The following is a 13,651-nucleotide window of genomic DNA, read 5'->3' on the forward strand; positions in this document are numbered from 1 at the left end:
TGTGATCAGCTTAAACTGAATTTTAGTTTTAGTGACCTTATTTTCCTCTGCGTTATCGATTCTGTCACTAGTTAGCTAACATCTATTAGCCGGAACCAACCAACCACACGATGTCATGTTCCATACTGACAGAAGATGGCGCTAAACATGTTTGTTTTTGGGGTTTTTTAAGACTTTAACCCCTTATGGCTTCAGTTTCTGAGAGTAGGACCCAACGGTGCCTTTATATGTGCAGCATTTCATGTCCCCTTTAATCATGACTTCTAATTAGTATAGATCACTTTATGTAGTGTGCAACACGTGGTTACAATCAAGTAACTTAATTTAAATCCATCCATTCATTTCATTCACTTCCGCTTATCCTTTGCTGGAGTGGAGGGGTGCTGGAGCCTATCCCAGTTGTCATAGGGCGAGAGGCTGGGCACACACTGGACAGGTCGCCAACAGTGCTAACCACCGTGGTGCTCCAAAATATTCATACTTTTGGAGTGGGAGATCGAGTTCGTAAGTAACGTTTACAAGGCGCGTGGCAGGTAGTCACTTGAGTATTGTTTTTAATTTGATTGTGTGTGTTACTGGGAACATACACAATAAGGCTGGTTCAGTATAAAACTTGGAGCTGGAAATAAGCCTTAAAGTACCTTAAATATGATGACTCATGTTTGTTAATTTCTACTACTGATCTCTAACAATACACCTGAAATAAAAACAATCAAACCAAAAACAAAAAAAACAAAAAACCAACCCCCCAAATTAGTTACCTATGTTTTTCAGTTTATTTTTATTGACCCCCTCAGGATGGCAGCAGAACACCTCTCTGTCAGCCTCTGTCTCTGAGCCCACTGCTCTCCAACTCTCTGCCTTACATTATGAGCCCAGCTTACACCCTTCTATAGCAGAGGACTTTTTTTAGCCTCTGTCTTGTCAATGAACCATGAAACTTTCCAAAAGTGTTCCACTCCAGTGCCTTTCCTGGGATTTCTGCCACTGTTCACATTATCACCCCCAAGTTGGTGTTGCTGCTTTAGGCCTTGGCCTGATGCTGAGACATCACTGACTGAGGGTTCACACAGTCTGCTGCACAGTTGATTGATATTCGCTAATTACAAGGCAAGCTTTCCCTATTTTTGTTATCTTTTTCTCATTCCTTGACTGTATAATGCCCTGTGTGAAATAGCGCCCTCCTGAATCTCATGTGGTAAATAAGTGGTGAAACGCGGCCTAGCACTCCAGGAAGCCTGCCCCAGGCCCAGTTTGCCTCTCTTAATGAATAAAAATGAATTGTTTGACCAATCAGATCAAGCTAAAGTCACACAATCATTTCGATTCACACCAATCAATTCATTTTATTCACAGAATAGCTACAATCAGAACAGGAAAAAAGGGAATTTTCCACCTGCTAAACTAGATTTAAAGAAAGGATTTTTTTTTGTATGTCTGCTCTGCCTTTGCCAATTTTTAGTGTTTTTAGTATATTGTGCTTAAAGAATTTGTCTTCATAATATTCTCATATATATTGTTGGAGCTGTTTACGCACAGTGAACACTGAAAGTGAACATTTTAATATGACCTGAACGCATTAGGAACAAAATTACAGCAACTGATCTGATGTCCACAACAAGGGACAGAAGATAGAAAATAAATAAATTATAGTTTTGAACAAAAAAAAAAAAGCAGTGCTACAGGCAAACACAGTCCAACCCGGCAGTCCTAAAGTATACCTAAAGAAGTGGCCAGTGAGTGCATATCAGTTCCTCAACTCCACAATAACACTCGTGCTAGGTGATAGTCCTGGATACTCATTTGCACTTCATGTGACTACACTGTAAAACCTGACAAGTTAAGTTAACTCAAATGATTTGGGGAAACTGATTGCACCAATTGATTCAAGTTAAACAGTTTTGGGTTATTTAAGTACTTTATTAGAGTCCCGAGAACCCAAAGCAAATATGATAATGTAACTCAAATGCATGTTTATTTACTCATTATATTTAGTATGTTAACTTAAACGATTAAATTTGTTGTACTAAGATGCTGTATTTATTCAAACTTATTTAAAGTGTTACATGCTCATATTCAAATTAAGTTAAATTAACTTAAATAGTTGTATTTAAACAACTTAATCCAATTGGGGAAACCGATTGCACCAAATGGTTCAAGTACTATTACACAAAACCAAGCTATTATTCTTTCCATTCAGTTTTTATTAACTTTAACTGCAGAGAAAATACAGAATGAATACAACCATACTTTCAGTCATAAACAATGACTGCTAAAGCCATTATCAAATAACAAATAATTAGGCATTTTAAAACTTGCGCTTTTAGGGAATTTTGAATGTTTTTTGTAGCATTTTGAAAATCGATTAAATGTACAAAACACAAATTTAGTAATGTAGACCTGATACATAGGTGTACATCATAAAAAACAATAGCCTAGAGGCTATTAGAGGCATAACAATCACAATTTTAAGTAACATTTAGTATAATAATGAAATCACATGCACTACAGCAATGCAACTATAGAAAACAGCTGAACTAAGGATGTCCCTAACAAAAAATATTCTCAAAGGTATTTGTGGCTTCTCAACAGTTTTGAGTACTAATTCTGTATGCCACACATATATGTGTGCCATACAGAATTAGTACCACACTGTGACAGAAACACCTAAACCACAGTCTAGCAATGCAGCCCCATTTTATTTTTACAATGTATTGGCTGACCTAGTCAAGCCTGTTAGTTAAAGAAGCTATCTTTTAAGCCAAACCGGAAATAAAAAGGCAACTGAATAATAACGTTAAGGCTGAAACAGATTTAAGAATTAAAGATTAAGAAATGCAGAACAAATTGAGATTGATACAAAATCAATGTGAGCATTTCTAATATGGTGAGGAGAAGAATTACACTATGGGTAACTTTAGAGGTAAACGCCACGCTGTGAGAACTACAGTGAGGGTGCTTTTAGTGTTTCACTTGGTATAACTGTGAGCAATTGAATAGTATTACATTTATACTCATATTAAGGTAGAACTGTATGAGTCATTTGCAGTAACAGAATTGGTACTTTGTTATTTGCCCCTCTTTGATATTTCATGAGGGGATTCAGCTCATGTGACCTTCTCAAATAACACAACAGGACACCTTGCACGTAGCTGCACAGTAGCAGCCTAGTCAGGCTGGGACAGATTTAACATTTTTATCAAAGTATACACGCAAATACAGATACACATTATTTTAGCATTTTCTGTTAATACGCAGTCCTGAAGGGCACCACAAACTGCAGCACAACATCCAGACACGAACCCCATCTGAGTGAATAATGGATGGAGGCAGCCACCCACAGGCTGCAGAGTGATATCATGGCTGCGTCACTTGTGCAGATGAGGGAGGAGGGGCGGGGTGGTTATACCATGCAGTCTGTACAGACAGTGAGGAACCTGCTCACAGAGAGGACAGAGGGACGATAACCATGTCAGCCTCCTGGAAGCAGCCGCTTTTTCAGATCTGCCTGCTTTGCATCTGCTGCAGACACATCAATACAAGTAAATTAATTTTGGGTTTCATTTTTGCTGTGTTTTGCGGTTGTGTTCAAGCTCTGTTCAGCCTTTTCTCTGTTCCACCAAATGGTCCCGTAACCTTGTAAGGGCCAGAACAAAATGTCATAAGATTTTCACATAATTGTGTGCAAGATAATTTGGTTTGAAGCATACTGGTAGTGATTGTTTATGATTTTTCACCTTATACATGTGTCTCAAACTGTTTCCCTCAAGACAAATATTTGTCATAGGATAAAATGTAAAAGGAAAAATCATAACAGTAGGTTACTTAATTATCGTGCTTTCAAAGGATATTTATATTGATATGATTTTAATTGTTGCCTCATTATGCTTCATTCTGCGATAGTGCATGTGTGTTAGTTTAAGAACTATATAACAGACAAAAAGATAAAACCTTAAAGTTACTGAGTGCTTATTTCATTTTTTTGTCCGAATACATTTTAATCCCAATCTTAAGATATTTATGTATTTATTTGAGAAAACATCTCTTTGAAAAGATGAAGGAAACAACCTTGTTGCCGTTATGTAGAGGACACTTTTCACAGACAGTTACGAGCTGTTTCACATGGCATTAGCAGCAAAGTAGCAACACTGATATCTGCCTTAAAATTACCTTAAAATATTGGTATTTTTGTTTTAGTGGCAAATATATAGAAAAGGTGGTTTTAAGCACAATTGTGTTTATCTCCTATGAGCATGCCTTTACATCTGATTTTTTTTAAACCTATTAAACTATTGGACAGAAATAAACTAGTGATTTTGTTTAATTATAACTGCTGCAAAAAAAAAAAATACTTACAATCTTAAATACAAAAAGAAACTTCACAATTACTAATATTTGTTACCAAAAATAATTGTCTAGTTTTTACTATAAATACTGTTGTACATTTTGAATTATTTTACACAAAGTAAAAGACTCTGTGTATATTTATACATTTACTTCTTTCCCTGTCAGACACGTTGGGCTCAACCAAAGCGCCACAGGTTCTCACCACTGCTCTTAAAACAACTGTAAAAAGTGTTGTTCTTAAAGGTAATTTCTTCATGTTGTATTTCCTTATTACTGCTCATGTAAATATGGCTAAAGAACACATCTTGATAAGTTATTTAACTTGTAAAATAGTGTGCTATGACAAAGATGTATGGATTTCCATGTTGTTGTGACCACGTGGAGCTGGATTTAAATTAGAGTCTGATTTTGCCTTGAGTGTATGTGTGTGTGTGTGTGTGTGTGTGTGTGTGTGTGTGTGTGTGTGTGTGTGTCCACAGGGTTGAAGCCATTTTTCACACTCAAAATGTGGCTTTAGTGTCAGGGTTACAATTAGGTTATGGTTAGGTTTAGGGTAAGGGTCAATGGGATGTCCCCATGAAGATAGCAAACCAGACGTGTGTGTGTGTGTGTGTGTGTGTGTGTGTGTGTGTGTGTGTGTGTGTGTGTGTGTGTGTTTCTAACTGTTCCACAAAACTCCACACAGGTGAAAATCACACAGAGGAAATCCAGCTGCATGAGCCTGTAAATCTAACGCTAGCCTGTACGTGGACTGGTAATCAGAAGAAACTACCAAACATTAGCGTTTATTGGACAAAAGATGGGAAGACAATTCAGGATACTCAGCGCTCTGTGCAGCTGGAGAATGAGCAGTATACTCTCAAACAAGAGTAAGTACTTCATGTGCATATTTTATTTGGCAGCTTTAGAAAATCCACTTTGTAATTCCCCTCCGAGTGGCTCAAAAACTGTTATCTACAAAGTTTTGTCAAAAGACCTGAATATATAAAAGGTTTTAAATAGAACTGCAGTGTCAGCTCATGCCTGTCCATGTCAGCTGTAACTATCTTTACATGAAAGTAGGGCAACAGTTTAGTTTAAATAATCAGACAGTTGGAGGACAGGAGCATTTGATTTATTATGTTAATATCTAAAACCCCTCTTTGACTTCTGCTTTACAGTTTCCGTATTGTCAGTGAACAAGACCTTGGAAATTACTCCTGTGTTTTTGAGACTGAAGCACAAATAGATTTTATTTTGGCAGGTGAGGAAATAAACAATGAATCTCTGCAAGACATTTCACAGCTTCATTTGTTTTGCTATCAGCTCCTCAAGTCCCTGCTCAAGCTATTTATAGTGAATATCAATATATAACACTCGACTGAGGCTGTGCAGTGCTGCTGTGTCTTCATAAGCATCATCATCTCAGTCGTTTTCCTCCAGCTCCACAGATCAGTGAGGTGCGAGACAAGCCGATAGTCAGCTATCTAGGGGACTTTGTGGTGATTTATTGTAAAATGGAGGAAACCAAACCAAAGCCCAGAACCTGGACCTGGTATAAAGTCAATGGGACAGAAAAGGTAAGCTGCTCAGAGCCTGTACAGTTGTGTCACTGATCATTTTTAATTGACATTCCTTCAAGTAGGATCTCTTATGTTCATCTCCCATGTTTTTATTCTCAAGAATACTCTTCAAGAGCAGCTTTGCATGTTACACATCTTGAAATTATCCTTATTTATCTTAATTATCTTATACCAAACAAAGTGTCTATTTTTAACAGCTCCTCATATTTTGTGAAAGTCGAAGTAGACCTTTTCATTACTATTCATAGGTGGATGGCTTATCCTTTTATCTATATTCCTCATGTTTGGTCTTTTTCTGCACAAGATCTTATAAATGAGCGTGAGCAGGCATTAAAGTACAGTGGTAGGAAACATTAGAGCTTGTACTTATGATAAATTACCTGTATTTATGACACAATACATGTGTTTTCAGAATGTGCTGTGGCAGTGGGGGAAATATGTGCAAGTGTGCATACTTTTTAAAACTTGTCATGCTTTATATTATGCATGCTAAATACACAGTATTCAGTATCTAGTAGTTATAGCTGTTTGTAATAGGATAACAAGTTCAATATTACTGATAATTTAATTGTGCCTGTAATGTGATGCAGTATTAGTTTAAGATAATAGATGCAATGGATAACATCCCAACGGACTGGGGTCTTCTTTTAGCTTGATTTATTTATCTGATTTTTTGTTGTGTGGGTCATTTTATTTTTTTAAGTGGAAAAAATAAAAGGCAAAAACCTACAACGCTCCTGTTGGGAGGCAGGTTGGGTGTCAAATGGGATAATAGCACAGCTTCGTGAATCTTTCCTTTTAATTCTCCTTCTTTTCCCTCATTTGGCTTCAAAGACATTTAAATTCATTGTTGTTACTGTGTCGTTCAGCAAAATCCAGACGGTGTCATGTTAATGTATGTTGATATATATGGGAACAGATCCTCGTTGTTGAAGAGCCTCACCGCTATGAAATCCACAATGAAGGGTGGAAGACTAAGCTGAAGATCAGCAACCTGACAGATGAAGACTCTGGCTTCTATTACTGTGGGGCAGTGTACCGCATCGGCACCTCAGTGAGCCACGTGGAGCTCAAGGTCAGTAACTGAACCTCCGTACTTTTACTGGGGAGCTGTCAGTAAACAAAAGGAACTCTGTACCTGTACAGCCCCTGAGCAGTTTGTAATTCAGACCCAGGATTTATTATTAGTTTGATAATAAATAAATAATTTGTCTCTCTTTGCATCCCATTTTTTTTAAACTCACTGGTTACTGCTTTTGTAAAATAAAAAAATATGTTATTAATCATGGCCTGTCATGATTGGTCTGGTGAACCACTGAGAGCCCAACTCCACAGGCTTCAAACTTCAAAAACTACTCAAACATATAAAGCATTTAAAACTACTTGGCAGAATAGACACCAAGTACGCTCTACTAATCTCATAAGATAAAACATCTATACTTCTTTCCTGTGGATGGGACTGAAAAAAGTAGAAGTAGTGATATATAATATATCCTCTTTCTGTACTGAAGATTATCAGCTTCATTGAGCCCCTGAAACCCTTCTTAACCATCCTGGCTGAAGTTATCGTGCTGGTCACTGCCATTCTGCTCTACGAGAAAATTCATTCCAGGAAGAACAACACAGAAGAGGGTAGACAAACATCATCCAGCTCTTATTTGTATCACTATCATATACTTTTTGCAACATTTTATGACAAAGCTTATTTTTAATTTGTATTTATCGGTCTCATTCTCAGAAAATGTGCCGAACGGCGACCAAAAGAACGAACTGTGAGTACAATGACGCAGTATTTCTTTTAAGATACTTGCAGTTTTCATAATCCAAGAATGACTTCTTTTTTTCCTGTCAGGCCTCAGGGAGAAGCTAAGGAGCTGGAGGGCAATACGTCCATGAGGCAGCGCAAAGTTTAAAGACTGCAGCCAGCTTTAAAACTCATTTTTAAAAGTAAACGCTAGCAACGTTTATACGGTTATTGTGGCATCTGTTATAACTGCATCATTTTGTTTCAACACTCAAAGTGCAACAGCTTCCAGCTAATCAACACTCGAGTTTGCAACACAAGCGGCCTCTTTCCTTACACATACAAGTTTCCTGTTGACTTCCTGTGCAGAAACCCAGACATGCTTTACTTGACACGTCACGTCATCTTTGTCCCCTCCCCTTTCTCATAACAGAAGTGACTTTCTCTTTTTGTTGGCAACACCTTAAACTTTAAATGACTTTTACCCGTTTTTCTTCTCTGTGGTTCGTAGCAGTGCCTTACACTCTTTGACTAACCTTTCACTGTGCTTCCAATGACTTTGTCCTTGCAGTAATCTATCTACAGTACTTGAATAACATGTAAATCAAGATGTATCTTCACATATTCATCGTATTTGTGCATCTGTTTTGCATTTACGTGTAGGAGAATAGTCACAGAGTCAGTTTCTTCCTCAAAATGACTGCACGTATGCAAACAAGCCGATTAAAAACCACACAAACCACCGTTTCAGTGTTGGATTCATTTTAAACTTATTTCCGAGCACTAAAGAAACAATCCAAAATGCGTCCGTTAACATGCCAGCAGAGCAGTCAACAGAAAAATAAATCAGTGAAGTTTAGGATGGATTAAGCAACAATAACAAGAGTCAGTTTTGAAAATCTGCCATTTATTATTTTTTTTCTATAAATACAGTGGATGTTTTTGTCCTGAATAACCTTTGCACTTCCTCTTTCCCACGGAGAAAAGCTAAGCTGTACCGTGACACACAATCATGTACACCGTTGTAGCTGTGACCACAGCGAGAGGCGACACACCCTCAGCTGCGACTGTCAGGCACAAATCTGTATCACTGCATTTAGAAAGAAAACTAGAGCGACTCGTTCCTCAGCCTGTGTGAGACATGCTAAGTGTGGCTGGAGTTAATGAATGCAACACCAATTCAGTGCTTTATTTACTTAATTGTGTTGAAGCTACTATATTTCTGAACTCTTGTTGTGTGCCGCCAACACGTCTGTCGCAGAAGCAGCCCAGGCTGAGATGACGGGAGTCAGAAATATGTATTCACACAACACAGATTCGCCCAAGAGGCTACAGCTATTTGTTAAATTATTGCTCCTTTCTATGTTTCCCTTAGCTCTCAGTGTATTATAACCAACACACAAACAAATATCCATTGCTATCTTTCAGGGCCTCTGTAATAATCAGGGATGTGTACACAGTATTTTTTTCAGTACTTAATTTCACAGGAATACAGATTCTTTTTTTCAACATTACATTTCATACAAACTGGCAAACTTCACTCCCATCTTGCTCTTTCAAAACTTTAGAGAACAAAATCTTAAGCGAAATCTGCCTAAAGATTTTCACCTCTTCCCTTACAATCCAACTACGGCTGATTCATGAAGAATTGAACCAGAAGCTTGACGACGCCGTCGTTCAGTCCCACCACCTCTCCGTCCTGCACGCTCTCGTACAGTCGCAGGCTCTCTGTGCCCCACAGGAGGTTTTTCCTGGGGTTGTTGGCGTCAGTCTCCACAGAGAGAGCAACTGTGTTCAGCTGGTAGCAGAAGAAGGAGAAGAAGTGGCCGTCTGTGATCACGGCCTGGGACACGAAGGGTCTGGTGACATCCTCGTAGTTCCAGAAACCTACAGCGGGGAGAGGGAAGCATCAACACGAGCTACGCCTTCTCTCAGATTTAAAGCCAAATGTAGACACTGCAGTAATCCGATATTCCTGTATCAGCGTTATTCCTGCAGCATCATGAGTAATGCCACTGATCAGTCGCTTTGTTAGCTCTGCAGCTCTGGAGGAAACAGACTAAACATAGTGGATATGTCACAGATTTGTCCTGTAACACTGCGTGTCCACAGGTGGAACAAGACACCCCTTAATATTACATTTGTTAAACACTTAGTTATTGTTTTTGAAAAGGTTTATTTCAACCTGAAGCATGATCAGACTTTTGGTCAGAAAGCTTTGCTGCAAAAAGGCAAACTTCTCCCCCCAAAAGTCACAAAGCTATGACATCACAGAACGTGATTGGTCGGCTGCGATGACGATTCTGGACCAATATTAATTATGATAGTCTACACATACCCAGAGATTTCAGAGACACTATAGCACTGCCGGGCTAATAAAAAGCAAAACAACGCTCACTGCCACTTTATTAGGTACACTTGGCTACTAAGTGGATGGATCCCCTTTTGCCTTACGTCTTCATGGCATAGATTCATCGAGGTTCTGGAAACATTTCTCAGATTGGTCAATAGTGACATGACCGCACAACTGTTACTGCAAATTTGTCAGCTGCACATCCATAATGTAAATCTTCCGTTCCAACTCATCCAAAAGGTGCTCTATTGAATTAATATCTGGTGACTGTGGAGGCCATTTGTGTACAGAGAACTCATTTTCATGTTCAAGAAACCAGTTTGAGATGATTTGAGCTTCGTGATGGGAAGCAGCCATCAGAAGATGGGTACACTGTGGTCATAACGGGATGGACATGTTCAGCAATACTCAGGCAGGCTTACTGTTGCAGCTGAAACAGTCTGACCAATCTCCTCCTGCTTCAACCAGCTGCTCACTGGATACTTTCTCTGTTTTGGAATTTTCTTTGTAGATCATCAGTTTCTGAAATACTAAGACCAGGCTGAAGGAAATAGTTACGCCAGAATCCTTAGTATTAAGAAATGCTAAAGAGTTTGGATTGACTTCAGAATTTCAGAAGTTTCCGGTGTATGAGGAACAACGAACGACACCATGCCACATTCAAAGTCACTTAAACCACCTTTCTTCCTCATTTTGATGCTTGGTTTGAACTTTAGCAGGTCTTGACCGCATCTTCATGCCTAAATGCACTGAAATGCTGCCGATAGATGCTGATAGATATTATTATGTGGCTGGTGAGTGTGTGACCACAGCATCTCACCTTTGCTGTGTTAGGAACTCACCTTGGTACATGGCCTGAGCTCCTGTCCAGGCGAAGAGGCTGGCGAGCGCGTTGGCTCTGAGGAAAACCTCCACTTGGTCAGCCTGCTGCTGCCGAGCCATCCGGTCTCTGTGGTATCGGTCGGGCACCAGGTGGAACTGAGTGTGACCGTAGCACGCTGGGTCTGGTAGCTTTGCACCTTTAAATGAAACAGAGAGGCTTTTTATAAACAGAAAGTAGAGGGGATTCACAAAGAAAAAAAATGAACCAAGGAAACGCTCTGTGATAATGAAAACTTCAAATATAAAACCACCTACAGCTACATTATTATCATACTTTGTTATAAGAAACTTTAACAACATGTAAGGTTTGGTTTAAAATAATTGTACTCTAAAAATAAACTATTTACTTTTACTAAATACCAGTTAGTTCTACATTGGCGCCCCCTGCTGACCATTACAGTAATTGAATAATGAGAAAAATCAACCTGATGACCTGATAGTGAGACCAGAATTACAATTTATGAACAAATCAGCCTGCTTTATTAGCCTTTGGGGGCAGTGGCCAGTCCTTTGCTCCATACACGGACTGTTTTACTGAGTTTGCAACTAAAAACTGTTCAAACATGACTGATCGACAGAATCAGATTTATTCTAATAAAGAGAGACAGGACATTCAAAGAATGATCACATAAAAAAAATGTGATCATGTTTACTAACCAGGAACATGTACTCACTAGACTGAAAAACATGTCTAGAACCACCTAGCACAGCCTGCGTGACCGACATCATTGTTTCACCTGTGAAGATGTTGTTGTCGTACTGCCTTCTGAACAGCGGCATCACATTGGGAGGAAGCGTGATCTCTGGAACTTCAGCTACATAGGAGGCTTCCAGCGGCATAAACTAAAAGTAAATAAGATTTGAAAAAGTAATTTGATCAAATTATCTTGCAAGTTGGGCTTAAATTAAGCTGTGTAGGCCGTCAAGATCCCATGGGCCCATTCAGTCTCCTCCAAACTCCCCCTTGTGGTAATAATGTTGAATATATACACAAATAGCTGCAGAACTCTGAGTGAAGTCCATTGAGTACTTGACAAGATCAGAAAATTGCTATATAACTGCAGTAAAAGCTATAATTTAAACGTGTGAATCGGGATTAAAACCTTTTAACACCACGATGAGATGCATTATAATAAAGAAGAATTAAATATTTAATGACAACATCAATGAAAAACACTAATAAAATATGACATGCTGGTCATAAAATCATCTTAGAGACATAAGCACTGAGAAGTGAAGTAGTCACTCATTCTGCAGGCTCCACATCTCCATTGCTGAAAAAGCCCAGTTAACCGTAAGTCTTCCTTTTAAACCAAGTACAACAAAAGAGGCTAAAATGATGCAGATGTTTCAGCCACTGATCAGTTTAAGTGGTTTGTGTGTTATTTCCCCCCACTATGCAACCCTTACTGTGCATCTCTGTTGTTACTACATGATCCCTGTGGTCTGAAAGAGACGCCTACCTGAGGCAACTGTTGGGTTACTCTGATCTGACAGTGTGGGCGGTCGTCGATCTGGAACCTGGTTGGCTCGAGCCGGCGTCTCCGATGTCCCTTTGGGATAATTCTCTGACCCCTCCTCCAATAAAAGTTCACCTGGGGACTGAGATCTAAGAAAACAAATATAGATAAACATTAGAGGACTAGGATCGTTAAGTAGGGAAACATGGAAGCTTTAATTGGAAGTGCTTGATCTGCTCCATGCACTCATACTTGTGTTTAAAAGCTATCTGGACCTTCTTGTCTTTTTGTTTTGTACAATAAAACTTGTTAATATCTTCACAAAATTATTTTGGCAATAGTCATAAGATTATTATAATAAAAGCTGGACTTCTGTGATATGATAAAGGTTTCAGATTTTAATTGGCCACGTTTGCTGCCATATAACTTGCTGTTGGTTCCACCTCATCATACACACCCAGACTGGACAACTGCAGCAGTGGGTTGTATTTAGCCAAACTGTAGGTGAGTCCAGACACCAGGTTCCTTAGAAAAGGTCCGACCACCTGCTCCTGGTGTCTGTACATGAAAGGCTTGCGCTTCCTAATTTGCCAATGCTCTTGCAGGATCACACGGGTCACCAAGGAGCGTATGTCCGCGAACGCATCATCGTCGATCCCCGGAACCGCGGCTGTGGTCTTCTCCAAGCCCGGGGTGAATTTCTCGGGCAGGCCCGGGATGTACGCGGTTTTAGTGAAGTGCTGGTACCATCTGTCTGCGTTCCGTGCGAAAGTCTGAGGGTAAACTACAAATTTCTCCCGCTGGATGCGAGTGATGAGGGACAGCTTGTCCTCCACGGAGGAGGTGCATATCTTCTTCACCCGTTCCTCAATCTGTCGCCGCCGCGCAGATTTACTTTTAGCCGTTAGAGAGGGGACTATTGGAGGGTACGCTGGCTCCTTGACCGAAACCTCAGTGTGGACAAGCTTTTGGCTTCTGAAAGGAAACAAGTTTCTGGGGAACAGCAAGGGTAGCCGTGTGCGGGCCGCCATGTTTGCTTAACTTCTTCTTCACTTTCGTTGACACACAAACTAACAGTCTTTCAGAGCAGCGCCCCCTGTTGTGCCAGAAAGTGATTGCCTGCCAAAAACTGATTCCCAATGTTTCCGTGTATTTTTTATGTGTACGTATGTTGATAAATAGACTTCGGTGAACAGCGTTTACAAAGGGGTTATATAGAGAATTAAAAAATTATCTGTTTTTTTTTTCAAGTATATTTACAACTCTGTGTTATTGTACTTACATTATAACCAATCCGGTCCTT

At 39.4% G+C, this 13,651-nt stretch overlaps 2 protein-coding genes across 2 annotated transcripts; one reads left to right on the forward strand and one right to left on the reverse strand.

The window, feature by feature from the left end:
* Positions 1 to 2,907: 2,907 nt before the first annotated feature.
* emb (embigin) lies at positions 2,908 to 8,414 on the forward strand. Its single transcript, XM_063488850.1, has 10 exons — positions 2,908 to 2,923; positions 3,381 to 3,542; positions 4,513 to 4,590; positions 5,033 to 5,216; positions 5,508 to 5,590; positions 5,770 to 5,906; positions 6,829 to 6,984; positions 7,421 to 7,541; positions 7,648 to 7,681; positions 7,762 to 8,414. Exons 1-10 carry the CDS (start codon positions 2,908 to 2,910, stop codon positions 7,820 to 7,822), a joined length of 1,032 nt encoding a protein of 343 aa, XP_063344920.1. The 3' UTR covers positions 7,823 to 8,414.
* A 129-nt stretch (positions 8,415 to 8,543) lies between these two features.
* On the reverse strand, positions 8,544 to 13,400 carry mrps30 (mitochondrial ribosomal protein S30). The gene is made up of 5 exons (XM_063490254.1): positions 12,806 to 13,400; positions 12,352 to 12,497; positions 11,626 to 11,731; positions 10,849 to 11,025; positions 8,544 to 9,540 (listed from the first exon to the last, which is right to left on the reverse strand). Exons 1-5 carry the CDS (start codon positions 13,377 to 13,379, stop codon positions 9,281 to 9,283), a joined length of 1,263 nt encoding a protein of 420 aa, XP_063346324.1. The 5' UTR covers positions 13,380 to 13,400; the 3' UTR covers positions 8,544 to 9,280.
* Positions 13,401 to 13,651: the final 251 nt, after the last annotated feature.

The sequence above is a fragment of the Pelmatolapia mariae genome, linkage group LG12 (genome assembly GCF_036321145.2).
Source record: "Pelmatolapia mariae isolate MD_Pm_ZW linkage group LG12, Pm_UMD_F_2, whole genome shotgun sequence".
Taxonomy (NCBI): domain Eukaryota; kingdom Metazoa; phylum Chordata; class Actinopteri; order Cichliformes; family Cichlidae; genus Pelmatolapia; species Pelmatolapia mariae.